The sequence below is a fragment of the Leucoraja erinacea genome, chromosome 17 (genome assembly GCF_028641065.1).
Source record: "Leucoraja erinacea ecotype New England chromosome 17, Leri_hhj_1, whole genome shotgun sequence".
NCBI lineage: Eukaryota > Metazoa > Chordata > Chondrichthyes > Rajiformes > Rajidae > Leucoraja > Leucoraja erinaceus.
Window position 1 is genome coordinate 23,257,645 of NC_073393.1, and position 24,794 is coordinate 23,282,438.

Consider the following 24,794-nt stretch of genomic DNA (forward strand, 5'->3'; position numbering starts at 1 on the left):
ATTGGCCAAGCACCAATCCCTGAGGCACACCTCTAGTCATGGGTCTCCACTCCTTCCATGATCACCTTCTGCTTCCTACTATGAAGATAATTATGTGTCCAGTTGGCTAGCTCTCCTTGCACCCCTTGTGATTTAAACCTTCCAGAGTAGCTTTAAGGATAGACACTAAATGCTGATGTAAATCAGCAGGTCAGGCAGCATCTCTGGAGAAATTGAATATGTGATGTTTCGGGCCGGGACCCTTCTTCAGACAGATTGTAATGCAGGTGGTGGTGGGGGGGGAGGGGGGTTTAAGGATGGTTTTAAGGATAGTCAACATGGACAAAATCACACTGACAATCTCGAATTAGCCTCTGCCTATCCAAATGCATGTGTAGCTGATCCTTCAGAATGCTCTCCAATAACTTGCCTAATTTTGTACTTGTCTAAAAGTCTTTTAAATAGAATCGTAACTACCATTGCTAATTTTGGAATTGCAGATTAGTGTACAGATGCAATTTGTATTTAGATGTGACAGAATTCATTTTATTTATTTTTGTGCAATTCATCGGATAAAATTGGCATTAACTTTTAGACATTTACTTTGATTTTATTGATTTGTATTTTTAACATTGCACAAGGCTATACATTTGAGGATGGACAATTTATCAATAACATGATACTATTAAAAGCTTTGTATAATCACCTGTCAAAATATAACAAAAGTACATTTGCATAAATCAATTATATAAATCGTACTGCTTTTAAATCAGCATCCATTTGACAGTTTTGTGATATTTGTAAAAATAACCATCGAAAAATAAATATGCACTTCTCAGACCTCCCCTCCAAATTTATCTGGCAGTTATTTTATTAGTGAACACCGATTATTGTAATTAAAAATGTTCTCGATGATGCAAGGTGAAATCAACTCTTATTGATGCTTGCTGATAAAAAAATCATATTGAATTTTTTTTTGTTTTCAACTGGGAGAGTTTCTGCTCCAGGGAGTCTGGACAAGAACAGGGGAAGATGCCAAGGGTATTGATATTAAATGATACCTGTAAAGCAAGAAGGACGAGGAGAAACATTTTATATACAATTCTGGTCACCACACTACAGCAAGGAAGTGGTAGAATTAGTACAGAGTGCAAAAGAGTTTTGCCAGGATTTCTTGCCCGGAATAAGGGGGCTGTAGTAAGTAGGAGAGGTTGAACTGGTTGGGATAACTCCCATTGAAATGTTGAAGGTTGAGGAATGACCGTGTGGAGGTTTTCAAAATTATGGATAGGATAGATAGTTTTTCCCCAGGTCAGGAGAGGGCACAGGGTTAAGATGTGAAAGGAGAAATTTAAAGGAGATCTGAGTGCAGTTTTCACATGATGATGATGTATAAATCTGGAAGGAACAGCGAGAGGAGGTGGGAGAAACAGACCCAATTACAGTATTGAAAAGGCACGCGTGCAAATATTTGGATAGGAAAGACATAAAGATATATGGGCCTGCTGCAGGAAAGTGTGATTAGTGTAGAAAGGCAGCCCGCATAGACGAGATGTTTGGAGGGCCTTAGAAGCAAGGTCAATCAATCAATCAATCAATCAATCAATCAACCTTTATTGTCATCTTGCAAGCAACAGTTGTACAGTGCAAAATGAAAAGACGTTTCCCAGTGAATAGCGGAGCATCGCACATGAAATTTAAAACATTTCACACATAATAACACTAAAAACAATCCAGTCCCTGATAGAACAGTATAAATAGTTAAAAGCAGGTAAAAACACAATGTTAAAATACAATAAACCAATCATAAAAAATGTCCGGGGCAGCTGATTTGAGTGGCCAGTGCCAGTTATTAAAGTGTCCGTGCCAGCCACAGAATCAAGTGACTGTGAGTACAGAGTGACTGTTTAGCAGCCTCACAGCCTGTGGTAGGAAGCTGTTTAGCAGTCTTGCAGTCCGGGCTTTGATGCTTCGATATCTCTTGCCTGATGGCAGGAGATCCAGGTGTATGTGGAGGGGGTGCAGTTTGTCCTTAGCAATTCTCTGAGCTTTTTTCAGACAGCGGCTCTGGAACTGTTCTTGTACCGAGGGTAGGGAGACGCCAATGATCCTCTCTGCTCCCCTCACTACCCTCTGCAGAGCCTTCCTGTCCGAGCAGTTGCAGGTGCAGTACCATGTATTTATGCAGTACGTGAGTACAGACTCCACCGTACCCCTGTAGAAAGTCCTGAGGATGTTGGTGGGGAGTGAGGCCTGTTTTAGTTTCCTCAGGAAGTGCAGTCGCGGATGGGCCCGTTTGACGGTCCCAGTGGTGTTCCTGGACCAGGTGAGGCTGTCCGTAATTTGCACACCGAGGAACTTTATGCTCTCCACTCTCTCCACTGCAGTGCCACTGATGTTGAGGGGTGTATGCTTTGGCTGCGCCCTCCTGAAGTCGACAACCATCTCCTTAGTTTTGTCGACATTCAATTCTAGATTATTTTTGCCGCACCAGTCCACCAGTTGTTCTACTTCCTCCCTGTACATTGATTCGTCATCTCCACTGATGAGTCCCACCACTGTAGTGTCATCCGCGAATTTTATAATCTTATTGTCCCTGAATCTGGCAGCACAGTCATGTGTGAGCAATGTGAACAACAGCGGGCTGAGCACACAGCCTTGAGGGGAGCCGGTGCTCAGCGTGATCGAGCCTGAAGTGTTCTTGCCAACACGGACTGACTGCGGTCTCTCTGTCAGAAAGTCCAAGATCCAGTGACACAGGGTGGTGTTGAGGCCCAGCAGGGTTAGTTTCTCCACAAGTCTCTGTGGGATGATGGTGTTAAACGCTGAGCTGAAGTCAATGTACAGGATTCTGGCTTATGTGTTTTTGTTTTCCAGATGCGTGAGTGCTGTGTGCAGCGTGGTAGAGATGGCATCCTCTGTAGAGCGGTTGGGGCGATATGCAAACTGGAGGGGGTCTAACGATGAGGGGAGGCTGGCAGTAATGTGGGGTTTCACCAGGCGTTCAAAACACTTCATTATTATTGGGGTCAGGGCGACAGGGCGGTAGTCATTTAGGCAGGCAACCACTGGTTTCTTCGCTATGGGAATTATCGTGGAAGTTTTGAGGCATGTGGGGACAATGGCTTGACTAAGGGAGATGTTAAAGATGTCTGTTAGCACATCTGCTAACTCCTCAGCACATTCCTTGAGCACACGTCCTGGGATGTTGTCGGGTCCGACTGCTTTCCACGGGTTGACCTTAGACAGGATTCTCCGTGTGTCCATTGAGTCTATGGTCAGGACTGGCTGGTCAGTTTGTACGCAGGGGCTGGCTCTCCCCTTGGGTGTGGTGTTTGCTGCATCAAAACGTGCAAAGAAGTTGTTCAGTTTATCTGGGAGAGAAGTGTCCGTGTCGGTTACCTGCTGCCTTGCCTTGTACCCCGTCAGTGTTTGGATTCCCTTCCACATCCTCCTAGTGTCTCCTGTGTCACAAAGGTGGTAGGTGGGGAAAGGTGGAATGCCCAAGCTAAATATGACGTCTTGTTCCTCCAATTTACGCAAGGCCTCACACCGACAGAGAAGGAGGCCAAGAACAGGAAGGTCAGAATGGGAAGGGGAGGTAAAATTTTTGGCATTTGGGAGATCTCAGGTAGTGACTGTCACAACCTTGGGATATCCCGAAATGCTTTACAATCAGTGAAGTGAGGTCTCTTTTGCAGCATGGTTTTGATCGACTGATGAATAAATATCGCCGAGGACACAGGAACAGGTTGTCTTCTGCACCAGATGGTGATGACATGGGGTCTTTTGTACCCAATAGATCAAGCCTGGAATATCAGTCAAGAGTAAAGAGTCAAGAGAGTTTTATTTTCATGTGTCCCAGAAAGGACAATGAAATTCTTGCTTGCTGCAGCACAACAGAATATTGTAGGCATCGTACAGAACAGATCAGTGTGTCTATATAGCTCAGAGCCGGTGATGGCCTGGGCAGTGTTTACGGTGTCAGGGTTCTGTTCCAAGACTCTGGAATAGCACTGAGGATCATCACCTTATGTCATGGGTAGCTTGTTGAGCTTAAAATGCCAACTAGGTTTCCCACATATCAGCAGAAGCTGGACATCACTGGTTGTAAAGCAGTTCAGAATATCTCAAAGTTGAGATATTTGCTATTGTAATACAAGTTTTGGATCTTTCTGCCAATCTTTCCAGGTTGAAGCATTATTCCACATCAATAGCTTGAACATCTCCCCCAATGCTTGTCCTCCTTTACTTGATTGATATTGGTATTTGTATTAGTATTAGATGTGGGGTTGTTGACAAGGACTCCTTTATTATTTTTCCCTAAATGTCCTCAAGCCAATGATGGTATTGGTATTGGTTTGATATTGTCATGTGTGCTGAGGTACAGTGACAAGCTTTGTTTGTGTTCTATCCAGTCAAATCATACTATACACTAGTACAATCAAGCCACCGGCAAGTATAACATGTAGTGCAAAGATAAAAATGCCAGGGTGGAGATTGTAGTGTTACAGTGTTATTGTGTTACAGTTACAGAGCAAGTGCATGTTCACCATGAGATAGTTTGGAAGATCAGGACCACACCCTAACTAATGGGAGGACAATTCAGTAGTCTGAAAAGAGTGGGTCAAAAGCTGTTACTGAATCTTGCATTATGCTTTCAAGCTTTTGTACCTTTTGGTCAATTGGAGAGGGTAGATGAAATAGTGTAAAAATGTCCTTGATGTTGGCTGTTTTCCTGAGGCAGCGTGGTGTAGATGGAGTGGGGAGTCTGGTCTGTGTAATTGACTAGGTTACATCCACAATTCTACAATTTCTCGTGATGCTGGGCAGAGCTGTTGCCAAACCAAGCAGTGATGCAACCCGATAGGATGCTTTCTACCGTGTATCTGCAAACATTGATCCACAGGATTGCTGACTCGGTAAACATTGATTTCCCCTCATAATCAACCAAAAAAATGGATCCATTGTAAATAATCAGAATTCACTAATAAATTGACCAGTTGAAAACCATGTAAAATGTTCAAATTGTGTCAGGTGGACTAATTAATACAGCAAAGGACATTCTAAGGTGATTTGATCCTGTGGAAACACTCCAGAGAAAATAGTCCAAGTTTTTTCTCACCTCTCCTTATAATTATTATCCTCTAATCCAGGTTGTATTCCATCCAGTAAAACTCTCTGCACCCTTTCCAAAGCCTCCTCATCCTTTCTCTATTCGGGAGGTCAGATTTGTACCCAATTCTCTAAATGCGACATAACCAAAGTTTTACAAAGCTGCAATATAACTTCCAGGCTCATATAGTGATGGTAGAGAGGTTTAGATTGGATTGGGTGGCAGTGATATTTAGCCAGTGGCTCCCAACGGAACACTTTAAGTTAGGTTGTGTTCTGGACTTCCGCACTTCCACAAGGGGTGCCATGGTGGTGCAGCGGTAGAGCTGCTGCCTTACAGCTCCAGAGACCCAGGTTTGATCATGCCTACAGGTGCTTTTGTTACAGAGTTTGCACGTTCTCCCTATGACATGTGGGTTTGTAGGTTAATTGGCTTTTATAAATAGTCCCTAAAGTGTAGCTTAAAACTAGTGTATGGATGATTGCTGGTTGTCGCGGGCTTGGTGGGCCGAAGGGCCTGTTTGCAAGCTGTATCTCTATACTAAACTAAATTAAATCTGCGTGGAAGAATGAAACATGTTGGAGGTCAAAGGGAGGAACAACTGCTCACTTGAGACCAGTGGAGAATCCTATCTCCACTCAGACCAGCGCTAGACATACGTGACATCCAACCCTTCCACTTAATGTCAGCCTTTTCCCCTTTACCCCATTGAGTCCATGTCGACCATCAACCACTCATTAAAAACTGAAAAAGTAACATAAATTATTAATGTTTTCATTAATTTGCAAAAGGCAACAGTGTTTCCGTTTCTAAACAAATGAATTACTTTTTAATTGTTAATGCTTTTGAATTATTAAAACATGCCTGAATTGTTTTTAAATGCCTCTGAAGATCAAAGAGTGGAAATGGTCTTTGAGAATAACAACATATCAATGTGACACAAAGTACTGGAGTAACTCAGCAGGAAGGCAGCATTCCTGGAGAGCATGGATAGGTAATGTTTTGGGTCGGGACCCTTCTTCAGATTGAAACGTCACCTCTCCAGAGATGCTGCCTGACCCACTGAGTTACTCCAGCACTTTAAGTCTCTTTTTTGTAAACCTGCATCTGTAGTTCCGTGGAATTAACTAATTCAGTGAGCCATGCTGCATCCCTGGAGAACATTGATAGGTGACATTTCAGGTTGGGACCATTCTTCAGACTTTCCTTGGTAAACCAGCATCTGCAGTTACTTGTTTCAGCAGTCCCTTGTTTCTACAACCTATCTTAACCTGGATTAACATATGATGAGTGTTTGATGCCACTGGGCCTGTACTTGCTTCAGTTTAGAAGGATGGGGGGAGGACCTAATTGAAACTTATCAAATAGTGACAGGCCTGGATAGAGTGGCCGTGGAAAGGATGTTTCTATAAGGGGAGAATCTGGGACCAGAGGTCATAACCTCAGAATAAAAATGCGTACTTTTAGAAGGGAGAGGAGGAATTTCATTAGGTGGTGCATCTGTGGAATCCATTGCCCCAGATGCCTGTGGATCCGTCAATGGATATTTTTAAGATGAAGATTGATAGTTTCTTGATTAATAAGGGGTTATGGCGAGAAGGCAGTAGAATGGGGTTGAGTGGGAAAGACAGATCAGACATGATTGAATGGCAGAGTAGACTTGATTGGCCGAATGGCATAATTCAGCCCCTAGAACTTATGAACCAATAAACAGCCTTTAGGATAATTCAGTGGTGAATGTTCAAGATTTGCCACTTGGTCACGACCTACAGCTGTAATCCCCCGAAAGAAATTGGGAGCAACGTGCAATCCAAGCAGGATGAAGTTCAACACGATCCATCTCATTGAGTAGAAATGATCGACATTTGAGAGAAATGGAATGAGGTGGAAGTTAGAGATCTGCCGACTTATGTATGGGAAGGATTAATGAGTAGAAGGTCCATTGAAAGTCAAAGTAATTAAAAAAAAAGATGTGATGTCAAGTGAGCTATTGGTTTATTATCACCTTTGCCATCACCAAAGACTGGTTTTGTCACTTGTTAAGTTTTATATCAGCCTGCGGATAATCTTTCAAATAAATTCAGCTGTCAACACTATCAGTTGGATGTAGATTATCTGTCATGTCTTCTATTCAAGAACTCTGTGAGAAACTGGAGAGCAACACTTTTATGATTCCTATTTAATCATAATACACTGGGGTGGGAGATTGCAACCTTCACATGGTCGGCCCTGTTTCGACGAATGCAATCAACTTGGCGTGCACAATCAAATAAGATCAAATAGAACAAGTTGTCCTACAGCTTTAGGCTGTGCACTCCATACGCAAGAAGAAGAAGATATTCTCCTGTTTATTAAGCATCAAACAGGAGAATGGAATGTTGGATATCAGAAGCTGTAGATACTGAGAGAGTAAAATTAAAATAAAAAATGCAAGAAACACTCGGCAGGTCAGGCAGCATATATGAAGAGAAATGCTTCGGCTAAAGATCCATCATAATGCCAGACACTCTAATGAAGGGAGATAAACACAGAATGCTGGAGTAGCACAGCAGGTCAGGCAGCATCTCTGGACTCTCAGTCTGAAGAAGGGTCTCGACCCAAAATGTTATCTATTCCTTTTTTCCAGAAATGCTGCCTGACTCGCTGAGTTACTCATATTTTACTTCTATCTTCGATGTAAACCAGCATCTTCAGTTCCTTCCTATACACTCTAATGAAGGGTGTTTGACCTGAAATGTTAACTGTTCCTCTCTCTCTACAGTTGCTGCCTGGCATGCTGAGTATTTGTTCTCTTTATAACAGAGTGTTGCTCTTTAAATCTAGTAGACACAATTACATGGGAATGAAAATGATGTTCCAACTGTACAACCCTTTGAATTGACCACAGTTAGAGCACCACTAGAGGACATAGATTTGGGATAAGATAGTAGAAGGTGTCTGTAGGTGAAATTTTTCATCTACAGGGTGGTGAGTACCTTGGTTTTGTTTGGTTTAGTTTAGTTTAGTTAAGTTTAGTTGCTTAGTTGTTATTTTGGTTTAGTTTAATTTAGTTTACATAGATACATAGACAATAGACAATAGACAATAGTTGCGGGAGTAGGCCATTCGGTCCTTCGAGCCAGCAGCGCCATTCAACGTGATCATCCACAATCAGTACCCCGTTCTTGCCTTCTCCCCATACCCCTTGATTTTGCTGGCCCTAAGAGCTCTATCTAACTCTCTTTTGAATGCATCCAGTGAATCGGCCTCCATTCCCTTCTGAGGCCAAGAATTCCACAAATTCACAAATCTCTATTTAGTTTAGTTTAGTCTAGTTTAGAGATACAGTGTGGACATGGGGCCATTTGGCCCACTGAGTCCACGCCAACCAATGATCATCCAAACATTACTTCTATCCTACACACCTGGGGACAATTTACAGAAGATCAAAGTTGGTCTTGGTCTCATGTTCGGCACAAACATTGTAGGCCGAAGAGCCTGTTCTTGTGCTGTACTGTACTTTATTCTATGTTCTGTGTTCAGCACAGACATGTGGGCCGAAGGACCTGCTCATGTACTGTTCTATGCTCTATGTTCTTTAATCTCAGTTTTTCAAACCAACTAGTCCTTCCGGTTGTGAATTCCACCTTCCAACCAGCTTATAAAATCATGATCCCTGAATTTTCGGAGAGAAATGCTTGTATCCAACACAAATCAATAGGGTGAAAGACTTGTCTGCATATCCTTACTGATTACCCTTGAGAGCAAACAAAGGTGAGCAACATAGATGACTAGATATCAAGCATTTAAGATATGAGCAAGAGTTAAGGATGCTTTCTGAGCACAAAGGAGACTTCAAGGTTGCAGATTAAAAGCTACTAAACATATCGATGAGGCTTGACTCAGGGAGATTTCTCATTGTTATTAAATCATTCAAGTCCCATAGGATGAGACATGTACAAAATAAAGTCCTTCATGAGGAGAGGGGAAGTTTTCTTCCTCCTTGGAAAGTCAGTGGAGCGGACGGGATAAATGGGTCAAAAGATAATTAAATGTAATCAGAAACGAGAAGAGATTGAGAGAGATTATGAGAATATAGGAGACTGTTCTCCATGTAGGAACAGGGTGGCGCAGTAATAGAGTTGTTACCTTACAGTGCCAGTGACCCAGGTTTGATCCTAACTACAGGTGCTGTCTGTACAGAGTTTGTACGTTCGGCCGAAGGGCCAGTTTCCACGCTGTATCTCTATGCTCAACTAAATTGCTTTTCAGATACTGTGTTGAAGTCCCTGTCATGATGGTTTGCAGACCTATCATTTGATGCCTCGTTCAGAGTTGGCGGTGTGGTAGTTAAATTAGTAGGATCAAAATTCCCAGACACGAGTTCAAATCCTTCTACAGTGGCTGGGGAAATTTCAATTCAGTTAATTAAATAAATGTTGAATTTTGAATCAAGCTGGTGATTGTAAATTGTCGACCCACATCCTTTAACGGTGGTGGGAAGAGTAACGAATTAGATTGTGAGTTGAGGGAAAATAATTGACAAGGCAACGTGGGAGGATGGCAGTGACTTGATTTCTGTAGATCAAGCAATGATAATTTTAGTTTAGATTTACAGCGTGGAAACAGGCCCTTCGGCCCACTGAGTCCGCGCTGACTATCGATCCCGCATTCACACTAGTTCTATGTAATCCCACTTTCACATCGAACACACTTGGGGCAATTTTACAGAAGCCAATTAACCGACAAACCTGCACATCTTTGGGTTGTGGGAGGTGACCGGAGCAACCGGAGAAAATCCACATAAAGAGTCAAGAGTTTTATTGTCATGTGTCCCAGATAGAACAATGAAATTCTTACTTGCTGCAGCACAACAGAATATGTAAACATAGTACACTGTAAACAATGTGATAAACGAGAGAGATAAATAAAGTTCAGTGTGTACATATACACATACTCACAAGTATACACATATATTTATATATACTGTATATATATATATATGTATGTGTATATATATATATATATATATTATCATTATTATTATTATACTATTGTTTGTTTTTTGAGTATGTGTGTATGTGCATGTGTATATATATATACTGTATATATATATATGTATATTTATGTATGTATACACATACATATATATGTATACACATACATATATATGTATACACATACATATATATGTATATACACATACATATATATATACACATACATATATATATATATATATATATATATACACATACACATACACACATACTTATTTTTAATAATAATAATAATAATAATAATAATAATAATAATAATAATAATAATAATAATAATAATAATAATAATAATATTTAAGAAAGAACTGCAGATGCTGGGGAAATCAATGGTAGACAAAAATGCTGGAGAAACTCAGCGGGTGAGGCAGCATCTATGGAGCGAAGGAATAGGTGACGTTTGGGTCGAGACCCTTCTTCAGACTGATGGAAGGGTCTCGACCCGAAACATCACATATTCCTTGGCACGATAGATGCTGCCTCATCCGCTGAGTTTCTCCAGCATTTTTGTCTATAATAATAATAATAGTCTATTATAGTTCACAGTTTATTTGAGGTTGTAGTGTTTAATAGCCTGATGGCTGTATGGAAGAAGCTGTTCCTGAATCTGGACATCAGAGTTTTCAGGCTCCTGTACCTTCTTCCTGATGGTAGTGGTGAGATGAGTGTGTGGCCAGGATAGTGTTGGTCTCTAAAGATGCTGGCTGTCTTTTTGAGGCAGAAACTCCAATAAATCCCTTTGATGGTGGGGAGTTCAGAGCTGGTGATGGACTGGACAGTGTTCACAACTTTTTGCAGTCTTTTCCACTCCTGGACGTTCAAGTTGCCGAACCAGGCCATGATGCCACCAGTCAATATGCTCTCTACTGTACACCTGTAGAAGTTCAAAAGAATCCTCTTTGACATACCAAATCTCACTAATCTTCTCAGGAAGTAGAGGCGTTGCTATATTTACAATATAATTGCATCAGTGTGCTGGGTCCACGAAAGATCTTCGGAAACATGCACCCCCAGGAATTTGAAGTTTTTGACTCTCCACCATCATCACCACCATCTCTTTTTTTCACCATGATATAAACAGGATTGTGGGTCCTCATCCTTCCTCTTCCAAAATCCACAATCAGTTCATTGGTTTTACTGATATTGAAAGCCAGATTGTTGTGCTGGCACCATTTGGTCAATCAATGGATCTCACTTCTATATTCATCACCATCTGTAATTAGTCCAACAACAGGGGTGACGTCAGCAAACTTGAAGATGGAGTTTGCACTATGTCCAGCTACACAGCCATGAGTATAGATGGAGTAGAGCAGAGGGCTGAGCACGCAGCCTTGAGGTGCTCCCGTACTGATTGTTAATGAGGAAAAAGATTTCTGCCAATTCGAATATACCGTGGTCTGTGGATGAGTAAGTCAAGGATCTAATTGCAGAGGGATGCGCAGAGACCCAGTTGCAGGATGAACGTGCAAACTCTGTACAGACAGCACCTATGGTGAGGATCGAACCTGGGTCTCTGGCGCTGTGAGGTAGCAGCTCTACTGCTGCATCACTGTGTCGATCTTTTACAGTGTTTTTATGCCATGGAACTGAATTAGGCACTTAAGGATACAGGAACAGAAGTAAGCCATTGGGCCCTTCAAGCATGTTCCAGAATATGTAATGACATAAGTGATAGGAGTAGAATTAGGCCATTTGGCCCATCAAGTCTACTCTGCCTTTTAATAATGGTTGATCTATCTTTCCCTCCTGACCCCATTCACCAGCCTTCTCCCCACAACCTCTGACACTTGCACTCATGGCTGATCTTCCCCAGTTGGCGGTGCTGGCTCGAAGGGCCGAATGGCCTCCTCCTGCACCTATTTTCTATGTTTAATCCTCAACTCCTCTTCTGTGCCAGTGTCATTCTCCCCGATCTTTCAAATGATCTATTTCCTCTTTTAATAAACTCCAGGAAAGTGGACAGTTTAATAGACTGGAAAATTTTGAGAAGAATATTAGCATAAAATATGTTGTTGTTTACTGCAAAAAACTAGTTATAGAACATAGAACAATGCAGCACAAGAACACCCAGATTCAGTGACAGTTTCATTCCCAGCTGTTATCAGGCAACTGAGTCGTCCTCTCACCAACTAGAGAGCGGTCCTAATCTTGCATCTATCTCGTTGGAGACTTTTAAACTATCTTTAATCAGACATTATCAGACGTTATCTTGCACCGGATAATATACCCTTCACCGTGTATCTGTATACTGTGGATGGCTTGTTTGTAATCATGTATTGTCTTTCCATTGACTGGATAGCACACAATAAAAAATCCTTAACAGTACCTCAGTACACGTAACAATAACAAACTAAACTAAATTAAACTGAACACAATGTCTGCAAAGCATTATGCCAAGATAAACTAACCGTCTCTGCCTGCATGTGATTCATATTCCTCCATTCCCTGCATATGCCATGTCCATATCTAAAAGATTTTTAAACGCCACTATGATATCTGTCTCCACCACCACCACTGGCCATGTGTTCCGGGCACACGCCACTCTGTGCAAAAAAAAAACAACTTTTCCCCTCCTACCACCACGGTAGCGGAGAGTTCAGCATAATTTACCCACATCGACCAACATGTCTCATCTACACTAGTTCCACCTGCCTGTATTTGACCGATATCCCTCTAAACCGGTCCTATCCATGTACCTGTCTAAATATTTCTTAACCGTTGCAATAGTCTGTACTTCAAATACTTTAAAGATATGCCCTCTAGTCTTTGACATTTCTACCCTGTGAAAAAACATTTTTTTACCTATCAATACTTCTATCACATCTCCCCTCAACCACCAGAATTCCAGGGAAAACATTCCAAGTCTGTCCATCCTCTATTTAAAGTTATTACCTTTTCATGCAGGAGACATTCTAGTAAAGCCCTTTTGCATCATCTCCAAAGCCTCCACATCCAGTAAATTACCATAGTTTTGGTTTCATCAACAAGTTGGTTTTCATTTGCAAACAGAATCATGATTTCCATTCACCTATTCTGAATGACCCTCGAGCAAACTACACTTTAGACTTTAGAGATACAGCATGGAAACAGGCCCTTCGACCGACCGAGTCCGCGCCGACCAGTGATCACCCCCATACACTAGCACTATCCCACACACTAGGGACAATTTCCAATTCTTACCGAAGCCAATTAACCTAAAAACCTGTACGTCTTTGGAGTGTGGGAGGAAACATTGAAAAACGTAAAAAATACATGCAGGAGTAGGCTATTCAGCCCTTCGAGCCAGCGCCACCTCCAGAAACAGGAGCACCCATGCTGTCACGGAGAGAACATACTAACTCCGCACATACTGCACCCGTAGTCAAGAACAAACCTGGGTCTTTGGTGCTGAAAGGCAGCAACTCTACCACTGCACCACCGTGCCGCCCGCCTGTGCCATTGTGCCACCATTTGTTATTTGCCCTGACCTCCGCACTGTCTTGGAACCCCAAGCCTCCAGAATTTGTTTTCCATTGAACATGTCTGAAAAGGGTGTAAAATGATGGCCTCATTTTGATGGTAAGTTATTTAGCAAGCTTGACTTGAATTGAATCCTATGAACATTTGATGGTCGGCATAGACTCTGTGGCCAAAGGGCCTGTTTTTCATGCTGTACCTCTAAAGTAAATTAAAGTAAGGCTTTTGGGAATTCATTTATTGGGTGTGAGTGGAATCTGCTTCAAGGACTTGTTTAAATGCTTAAAATTTACCCGGGGAGGTACTATCTTTCCAGTAGAAGAGAAAAATCTCAAAACCCTTCCATAAAACTCAATTGTGTGCTGCTTCTTAGTAGCCTGACAACAACAAAATTAGTTTTCTTTTCAAAACCCGACGAAAGAATTGTTTTATTAGGTGACTTCACTATTAATCTGGTAAACTACTAATCACACTTGGGCATTAAAAACAAGAAAAACCTGATGTTTGACAGTAAAATATGTGTTATGGATTTTCATCGGAGCTTGGGGTGCCAACAAAATTGGATCCAGTAAACAAAAGGAAAATCTTGGCTGATAAATTGATTTCCCTTTATTTATACCTCACTGTCTGAGGTTATAATGAGCTGCCTAGGTCCTTGAATTTCATTTCATAGTCATAGAGGCGTGAATTCAGAGAATGTTAAAGCATGTTTATGCCAACTATCAAGTACCTACCAATACTATTCCCACTTAGCAACTTTTTATCTATATCTTCCAATTCCTTGGTGATTCAACTGTTCTTCACCATCCTACTTCTCCCTTCCCCATCCACTCCATCTGCATACCTTCCTCTAGCTTCACATTTTCACAGCTCTTCAATCCTTTTGTCTCACACTTCTGTCTCTACATCGTTGGCCTTTGTCCAACCATCTGTCTATCAACACCCCCTTCTCCCCCTTACCTCTATCAACCTATTACTCGCCAGGCTTTGTCCTGTTCCACCACTCTTTTGGCTCCCCCCACCCCACAATCAGTTTGAAGAAGGGTCACGACCTGAAACGTCATCTATCCATGTTCTCCAGAGATGTTGCCTGACTGATTCAAGTATTTATTTATGAAGGAACTGCAGCTGCTGGTTTAAACCAAAGATGGACATAAAATGCTGGAGTAACTCAGTGGGATAGGCAGCATCTCTGGAGGGAAGGAATGGGTAACGTTTTGGGCCAAGACCCTTCTTCAGAATCTGAAGACGTCTCAGATCCAAAACATCACCCTTTCCTTCTCTCCGGGCAATTATTTTATTGTTTCTTAAACGTTTTGAGATTCCTTTTTCCATCACTTTCTTAGAGGGTGTGATCCAGATTTTCAACTGTCCTCTTGTTAATAAAAAGTCTATCTCAGATTGTCTCTAAACATCATACTTTTGAACTAAAACATATGTCCTCAGGTCTCAGCCACCTCTTCCATCTCTGCTCCTATAGATTACAGCCAAAAACATTGGTGTCGTTCAGTATGCTGAGTCCATAGTTTTTCTGCAAACATGCCTTGCAATGATTTTGGCTTATCAAAGGTTGTACATCAATCTAAGGCTTGGATAGACAATAAGGTAATTGGGGGGAAAAACTACCATTGATATAATGATGATGGGAAGTATGCACAGGATAGCATAGATGTTTTGGAGAGGGTATAGAAGAGTTTCGCCAAGATGCTCCCTGGATTAGAGTGTATTAGCCATGAGAAGAGGTTGGGCAATTTTTTCTCTCCGGTGTTTTAGGGTGAGGGGTGACATGAATTATGAGATGCACAGATACAGTGAGAACTTTTTCCCAGGGTAGAAATCTCAAAGACCATATAGAATAGCTTTAAGGTGAGAGAGAGGACGTTTTAAAGATTTTTGCCAGGCAAGATTTTTACTCAGAGAGTGGTGGGTGCCTAGAATGCACTGCCAGAGTTGGTGGTGGAGGCAGAATCATTTACAATGTTAGACTGTAGACAAAAATACTAGAGAAACTCAGCGGGGGAGGCAGCATCTATGGAGAGAAGGAATAGGCGACATTTTGGGTTGAGGCCCTTCTTCTTTCCAGCATTTGCTGTGCTTTCTGAAATCCATAGATGCTGTCACCCGCTGTGTTTCTCTAACATTTTTGTCTACCTTTGATTTTTCTAGCACCTGCAGCTCTTTCTCTAATAATGTTGGAGATGTATTTAGACAAACATAGGAATGGGCAGGGACTGGAGAGATATGGAGCATGTGCAGGCAGTTTGGCATTGTCGGTGTAGGCAACGAGGGCCAAAGGGCCAGCACACATGCATCAGTTTTTAGTTTTGTGATACATCGTGGAAACAGGCCCACTGAGTCCAAGCAGATCATCAGTCACCCGTGCACTAGTCCTACGTAATCCCATTTTTGCATCCTGCACACTAGGGGCAATTTACAAAGGCCAATTGACCTACAAACCCGCATGTCTTTTGGACATGGGAGGGAACCAAAGCACCCGGATGAAACCCGCATGGTCACAGGGCAAACAAGCAAACTCAACGCCGGACAGCACCCAAGGGTGAGGATGGAACCCAGCCTCTAGCGCTGTGAGGCAGCAGCACTACCACAGCGTCCCTGTTCCAACACAACGGTTCTATGCTCCATGTCCTTAATCTTTGCGCTGACTGTCTCTTTGTGTTTGTTTCTCCAGATAACTCAGTGAGCATACTGGCAAGACACAGTGGATTCAGCCGACAGAAACAGGATGTGTACTTTCTGCCCCTCATTGTCTCGGACAGTGGAACTCCAGCCATGAGCAGCACCAACACACTGACCATCCGGGTCTGTGGCTGCAGTGCGGACGGGAATGTGCAGTCCTGCAATGTTGAAGCCTTTGTTCTTCCCATCGGGCTGAGCATGGGGGCACTCATCGCCATCTTGGCCTGCATCATCCTCCTCCTGGGTAGGTTCACACAGGGCGGCATAGTGGCGCAGCGCTAGATCCTAACTACAGGCGTTCTCCGGGTTTGATCCTAACTACAGGCATTCTCTGCGCAGAGTTTGTACGTTCTCCCCGTGACCACTTGGGTTTTCTCTGGGTGATCCAGTTTCCTCCCACACTCCAAAGACATGCGAGTTTGTAGGCTAATTGGCTTCTGCAAATTGTCCCCAGGGTATAGAATATAACTAGTGTACAGGTGATCGTTGGTTGGCATGGACTCAGTGGGCCGAAAGGCCTGTAGTGTACTCCACGTGGGTGTCACAGTGGCGCAGTGATAGAGTTGCTGCCTCACAGCACCACAGACCTGGGTTCGATCTTGACTTCAGGTGTTGTCTGTAGGGAGTTTGTACATTCTCCCTGTGACCGTGTGGGTTTTCTCCAGGTGCTCCAGTTTCCTCCCACATTCCTAAGATGTGCGGGTTTGGCTTTTGTAAATTGTAACTTGTCCCGAATGTGTAGGATCATGTTAGTGTATGGGTGATCACGGATTGACGCAGACTCAGTGGGCCGAAAGGCCTGTAGCGTACTCCAGATGGGTGGCACAGTGGTACAGTGGTAGAGTTGCTGCCTCACAGCTCCAGAGAGCTGGGTTAGATCCTTTTTCATCAGAGATGCTGCCAGACCCACTTGGTTTACTCCAGCACTTTGTGTCTATCTTTTGTGGATGGAGCATGTTGGTCAGCATGAGCAAGTTGGGCCGAAGGGCCTTTTTCCACGCTGTATGACTCTTATTTAGTGTATAATGTGTTCTCTTCACAGTTATTGTGGTTCTCTTTGTAACATTAAGAAGACACAAAAACGAACCTCTTATCATCAAAGACGATGAAGATGTGAGGGAGAACATCATCCGTTACGACGATGAAGGTGGTGGCGAGGAAGACACGGAGGCATTTGACATCGCCACCTTGCAGAACCCCGATGGTTTCAATGGGTTCCTGCCCCGGAAGGACATCAAACCAGACCTGCAGTTCGTCCCCAGGCAAGGTCTCCCACCCGTCCCCAACGGAGTAGACGTGGATGAGTTTATTAACGTGAGGCTTCACGACGCTGACGTCGACCCTACTGCCCCCCCCTATGATTCCATCCAGATCTACGGCTATGAAGGGAGAGGGTCGGCTGCTGGTTCTCTGAGCTCATTAGAAACAACGTCGACTGATTCAGAGCAGAACTTTGACTACCTCAAGGAGTGGGGGCCACGGTTTAAAAAACTCGGGGATATGTATGCCGTCGGAGAGAACGACAGAGAAACCTGACTCCAACTTGGAGAGAACAATTACCCAATATTTTAATGGACACTGGTGTATAATTATAGGGTTGCCAATTATTAACAATGGATCAGCTGGCTAGTCTTTTAGATGCAGTCAACGTTAGTTCTTATCATCTTTTAAGTCCAGCTCATTGTAAAATTGAACCAAAAAAAAAAATGCAGATTGTATGAGTGTTTTACTCTCGTGGAGTGTGGACTGTGTGGATTGTTTGGGCGGGTGTTGGTTTTCTAGTTATTGTACAGACTATTGTTCAACTGGAGGAGACTTTGGGATCTTACAGTGCTTCCTACATGGTTCCTTTGACCATGGCTTTTCTCCAACCAGAGACCGAGATCTTGCCGACCCAAAGCGAAGCAATACCAATGTCTTTGTTGTGGAACTGATGAACGTAGCCAAAGGAGGTGAAGGGGAAAGCAGGGAGCAGACACGCTGAAGCATTGAAACCAATTCCAGCTCCTTCCTCCTGCAGTAATATTAGCTGAGGTGTAATCGAGTGTTTCTCTGTAAGTGATGATCACACAAGTAGACACGGTGTACTCCCTCAGAGTGCCCTTAGGCTTCATAATATCCTCAGTGATTTGAGTCCATTCCAGTTGAAAGAGAAGATCTGAAAGTAGATGCAGTGACAATGGGGGATGTAATGAGCACACAATTATACAAAATATAATAATTTTTGGGCCATTTGATGAAAATAAAAAACACCAAGTTTAAACATCAGAAGCTGAGGTTAATAACTAATCTAGATTTAAATGACATGTTGTCTACTCCCAGAAAGAAAGTTCAAAAACTAAGGAAACAAGGAATTGCAGATGCTAGTTTACAAACAAAAAGACACAAAGTTCCGGAGTCACTCAGCGGGTCAGGCAGCATCTCCAGAGAACATGGACAGGTGATGTTACGAGTTGGCAGCTTCTAAAAGTCTGAAGAAGGATCCCGATCCATGTTCTCCAAAGATGCTGCCTGACCCGCTGAGTTACTCCAGTGCTTTGTGTCTTATTTTTTTTAACAAGAACTGGAATGGAACTGAGATCATGTGAATATTTGACTTCCAAACCTTTAGATACACACTCATTACACAGTACAGTACCAGTGTTAAACATATGCTTCTTGTGCTTCACTGTGTAATTTGAGCCTAGAAAAAAATGAAAATGGTCTAAAAAATGTTTTTATGTCATGTATATATATATAGACTTACTGCTAACTTTTGTGGCTTTTAATTTTTGGGAGATGAACTTTGGCTATGCACAGTAGCTCAGGCAGAGACACCTTAAATGACAACAGCACTGAAAGTTGGATGATCAGCCATGATCATATTGAATGGCGGTGCAGGCTCGAAGGGCCGAATGGCCTACTCCTGCACCTAATTTCTATGTTTCTATGTTTCTATGAAAGCTTATGTGCATTGCCAATCTTTAATGGGAAATACAACAATTCCGAGTAGATATTGTATATTACAATAGTCTTACGCACACACACAAAAAAGGAGCCCTTATTATTTTTATACGTTGCTTTAATGCTATTTACTTGTACGTTTCATTTATTTTACGCCATGTATTGTACATCAGAGGAACCCCTGTATTGTTTCCTACTTTGTGAAATATATTTTTATAAATATTCCAGGTTATGTCTCCATTTGTGTTGCCGAAACGGTCTCCGCTTCTTTGGAATGGAACACATTGCATGAGATGACTCATAGGTTACAGAGACTTTATCAGATTGGAAGTAGATCAGGGTAAAAGAAATTGGGTATACCTACTCTCAAAGATGTTTTCAAATTCTTGCAATGATGCTTCTAGCATATTTTTTATGCAATTTCTCTGAAGTAAAGTATTGAGGTTTTGATTAAATACACTGAGGATTTTTAAAACAGCAGTTCTTCTGCTAGAGAGGAAATTATTCAGGCAGCACAGTGGTGCAGTGGTAGGGTTGCTGCCTTACAGCACCATAGACCTGCATTTGATCCTGACTATGAGACGTGTCAGTACAGACTTTGTGCATTCCCCCTGAGACTACTGGGTGCTCTGGTTTCCTCACACATCCGAAAGACATACAGGTTTGAAGTTTAATTGGCTTCTGTAAATTGTCACTAGAGTGCAGGGTAGCACTAAACTGACAAAGGGTCTCGACCGAAAGGTCACCCATTCCTTCTCTCCAGAGATGCTGCCTGTCCCACTGAGTTACGCATTTTGTGTATGGCTTCGGCGCAAACTAGCATCTGCAGTTCCTTCCTACTACCTGCAAACTGCACGTCTTTGGAAAGTGGGAGGAAACCAGAGCACCAGGTGAAAACCAATGCAGTCACAGGGAGAATGTACAAACTCTGTAACGATAGCAACAGCACTCTGGATCAAATCTGGGTCTCTGGCACTGTAAGACAGCAACTCTACTGCTGCACCATTGTGCTGCCTGATAATTTGCCACCATGAGAGGATTCAGGGGCAATCTCCCAAAAAATAAAAGTTTCATACTGCAAACCCGAGCCACAGGGTAAATTCTGGGACTTTTTTGGGGATTTGCAGGTATTTTTGGAATGAACCTGGGGAATAGATAGGGTGAATGAACAGAGTCTTTTATCCAGGGTATGGGAATCAAGAACCTGAGGAATAAGGTGAGACTAGAAAGATTTAATAGGATTGCTTTTTCACCCAGACGGTGATGAATATATGGAATGTGATGCCAGAGGAGGTGGTTAAGGCAGTTAATATAACAGCATTTAACACACGGGCAAATGGGACTAGTTTAGATGGAGCATCTTGGTTGGCATGGGCGGGTTGTGCCGAAGGTCCTGTTTCCATACTGTGGAATATCACTGTATGACTATGAATATTAAAGGTTTGCTGTGTTGTGAACTGTCACCATCCTGAACAACTGACCTTACATTGATAAAACAGAGCCATTACTGAAAAACATTATCCATAAATGTTTCACGTCAAGTCTCCTAAGGAGATATAAGCAGCTAAAGGTTTTGTCAGATAGACTGGAATTAGAAGAAGGCATTAAATGATTCTGAAAAACGGTCTCAACCTGAAACGTCACCTATTCCTTTTCTCCATAGATACTGCCTGGCCCGCAGAGTTACTCCAGTATTTTGTGACTATCTTTCCATGTAAACCAGCATTTGCAGTTCCTTCCAACACAGAGGAGGATTAATTTGGTTTCAAATCTAAGCATAGACTTGGCGATCGTTTCATTGACCACTTACGCCCAGTCTGCCTTGGCCTATGTGATCTTCCAGTTTTCCAAACATTTTAATTCCTCTTCCCATTCTCATACTGCCCTTCCGTCCTGGGACTCCTCCACTGTCAGAGTGGGGACACACGCAAGTCATACCAGCCAACATTTGAAAATGAAAATCTTACTCTGAGTGAGCGGGTTGACGGAGTGTGAGCACCGAAGGGTGGAGCCCAGCGGCCCGTCTTAGCTCCTGGATTTTAAGGGCTTTTTTTAGTAGTTTGCCAATATTGTGATATATTCAGAGCTGCCAAGTTTTGTCAGAGCATTTCAGTATTCTAGTACCTGTAAATCAGTATTTTGCTGAGGAAATCAGGATTTTTGCGTGGTGCCATTTTGCTGATTTTTATTTTTTTTAATGTGCGGTCATACCCATGTAATAGTACAAGAAAGCATAACTTGTTTATTGTGTATTTGTAATACAGTTTATTGTGTATTCTATGTCATAGCTGCTTTCTTGCATTTGTCCAGAAGTTTATCATTGAAAGTCATTTGGTAGCAACATTTCCCCATGGCCTGGGGAAATGTTAAGGGGCTGGAATCTCTCATTCTTTCCTTTTCTCTGTCTCTCTCTCTCTGTCTCTGTCTGTCTCCCCCTCTCTCTCACCCCCCCTCTCTCCCCCCCCCCCCCCCCCCCCCCCCCCCCCCCCCCCTCTCTCCCCCCCCCCACCCACATCTCCCTCTCACTCTCTCTCTCTCCTCTCACTCTCGGCATTCCCGGAATCATTTGGCATTTTGCAAAGACAACTGCATCTGCAGTTCCTTCTTATTGAAGAAGAACCCTGGTCCAAAACAACTACAGGCATGATATTCACCTCCAGAAAAAAAGTAGGAAGTATTGGCTGGTTAGGCCCCCCCCCCCCAGTGGGGGCTCCTGCATTTTCAATAAATTTAAAGTGATTGTCAAGCTTTCTACGGGTAGTTTACATAACAGAAACTTAGAATTTTTCTAACACACAACCAGTAAAATAACCTCAAAAAGATAAATATTTCATGAAATAAATGACTTCATACAGCTAAAAAAAATCTTTACAAAGAATGTTATCTGAAATGTATCTTTGCCTAGCACTGTGTGCAAACAGCAGAGATAAAGTGATGTTGGCTGCAGCCATCTTCTGCTTCAGTAAGGAAAGCTGGTCGGTGATTGGCCGCAATGCCCTTGGAGACTGCGGTTGATTGGACGGGGATTTTAAGGGGAGCTGGTCGGTGATTGGACGCAACCCACTCAGAAACAGAGGTCTGAAGAAGGGTTTTGGCCAGAAACGTTGCCTATTTCCTTCGCTCCATAGATGCTGCTGCACCCGCTGAGTTTCTCCAGCAATTTTGTGTACCTTCAGAGGTTGATTGGCCGGTTTTTCCCCTCATTTCAAAATCGTACTATTCCGATTTTTCCCATTATTTTAACTTAAAAATGAACAAGTACGATAAATTCAGACTATAGGTATATGGCAAACCGAAGGTACATCACCTCATATTTAGTTTGGGCTGCTTATAACCAGTGGAATGGATATTTATTTCTCACATTTCAAGTAATCCTGGCATTTGCTCTCTCTCCGTCTCTCCCCACCCTTGTTGTCCTGCTAGGTTTTGCTGTTTGTATCTCTTCGTTATCACCTCTTTCTTGTATTCTTCCACAGCCAACAATGGACCATTGTAGCCTGCACCTTTACTGCTGACCTGCTGATTTACTCCGGCATTTTGCGCTTATCTTCGGTGTAAACCAGCATCTGCAGTTCCTTCCTACACAAATGAATGTATTTTTTAATTTGGTTTGTTACAATGCATATCTGTGGGTCAGTGAAATATTGATGCCACTCATGTCGAAGGCTATATTCCTGTGTTACAGATCAGAGATCTGAATGCTAAATCCATGCATACACCCCCACTGCAGTATTAAAGTAGTGTTGATTATTGAAAGAAAAATCCCTGCAGATGCTGCAACTTGAAATAAACCCAAACAATGTTGGTGTGTGGGAAGGAACAGCAGATGCTGGTTTATACTGAAGGTAGACACAAAATGCTGAAATAACTCAACACGTCAGGCAGTATCTCTGGAGAAAAGTAATAGGTGACATTTCGGATTGGAACCCTTCTTAGTCTGAAGAAGGGTTCTGACCCAGCACGTTGCCTTTTTTTTCTCCAGAGTTGCTGCCCGACCCGTTGAGTTACTGCATAAAAGGCTGGACACACACAACTGGTTGGGTACTATCTGTGGAAAGAGACACAGAGTAAGTGCTCAGTGTTTAAACACACAGAATCTCTTGCCCAGTGTAGGGGGATCGAGAACCAGAGGACATAGGTTTAAGGTGAGGGGAGAAAGATTTAAAAGGAACCTGAGGGGTACCCTTTTTAGACAAAGTTAGGTTGGTGTAGAGAATGAGCTGTCGGACGAGGTAGTTTAGGTATTATCACAGCGTTTAAGAAACATTTAGACAATTACATGGATAAGATAAGTTTAGAGGTATACGGGCCAAATGCAGGCATGTGGGACCAATGTAGATGGAACATCAGTCCACCACACTGACCACACTGACCACCACACTGACCAATATGTTCATAGAAATATAGTTTATATGTTTCTATGAACATATTGGTCAGTGTGGTGGACAAGTTGGTCTGAGAGGCCTCTTTCCACTTTGTATGACTACGACTCTATGACCATCTCTGCACATCATCCATATCCCACCATTCCCTGCATATCCATGAGCCTATCCACAGTCTCTTCAATGCCACTACTGGATCTCCCTGAACCACAACCCCGTCCGCGTGTTCTGGAGGAACTCAGTGGGTCAGGCATCATTTGTGGAAGGAAATGGATGAAAAGCATTTCAGGTCAAGATCACTCTTCAGGGAGCCTGACACCTGTCCATTCCCCTCCACAGATGCTGCTTGACCACTGGGTTCTGCCAACAATTTGTGTTTTTCCTCAGGATTCCAGCATCTACAATTCATTGTGTTTCCTTTAATTAAAAAAAAAACCACCCTGCATCCACCTATTACCTGCCATGATTTCTCCTTTCATGCCTCTCACATTTTCTACCTTTTTTCCTCCTCCAGTTGAAGAGGGATCTCAAGCCAAATGGTCACCAATCCATGTTCTCCAGGGACGCTGCCTGACCTGCAGTGTTACTCTAACATATTGTGTCTCTTTGTCCCTTCATTTAACATTGTTTATTGGCCAGTACAGCAGAAAGAGCCAATGATTTCTTTAAAACTGTATTGGTCAGGGTAGCAGAGGAAGGGCGATAGGCAATTTGTGCAGTTAGATTCTCCGTGGATTGTCACCTTGTCGTGGTAGAGAAGCTTGTGTGGTCCTGAGATCCTGAGAGCGATGCCATCTGGACCTATGCTCCTGGTAGGGCCACCCATGGTGGTAAGGTCGAGGGGGAGGACTCTGCCAAAGAGCAATCCAACCAAGACCTCAACGGTGGAAAAGACGGAGGATGATGGCTAACCTTAGTGGAGCGTCACAACTGCTGGGAAGGCGGATGAAGGCTGCAGTGGAAAAGGGTCTCCGATCGTCTTGGACTCCATGCCACTGGATCTTGACCCGGGTCTGTCAAGGAGCATGTGGTGGCTGTCTGTGCACCAGTCTCCCCATGTTAAACAAAGTCACGCACAGGCATCCTCCAAACCTGGAGACACCCATGGTCAGCCTAAAGAAAGGTTTCACAAGCTGCATATTCTCCATGATGTTGATCAAAAAATTATTCTGGGTACAAATTACT

The 24,794-nt window shown here is 42.8% G+C and overlaps 1 protein-coding gene across 2 annotated transcripts in view; it reads left to right on the forward strand.

The window, feature by feature from the left end:
* cdh8 (cadherin 8) overlaps positions 1 to 21,655 on the forward strand; it is a 195,648-nt gene extending 173,993 nt beyond the window's left edge. The window contains exons 11-13 of one of the 2 annotated variants that reach the window (XR_008724878.1): positions 16,277 to 16,528; positions 17,327 to 18,561; positions 18,809 to 21,655. Coding sequence is in view for 1 of the 2 variants with exons in the window: in XM_055648831.1 (XP_055504806.1) it covers positions 16,277 to 16,528; positions 17,327 to 17,820 (746 nt within the window). In the remaining variant the exon portion in view is untranslated. Of the gene's footprint in view, positions 1 to 16,276; positions 16,529 to 17,326 lie in introns of both variants that reach the window. The other variant, XM_055648831.1, reaches the window with a different exon arrangement.
* The last annotated feature ends 3,139 nt before the right edge of the window (positions 21,656 to 24,794 follow it).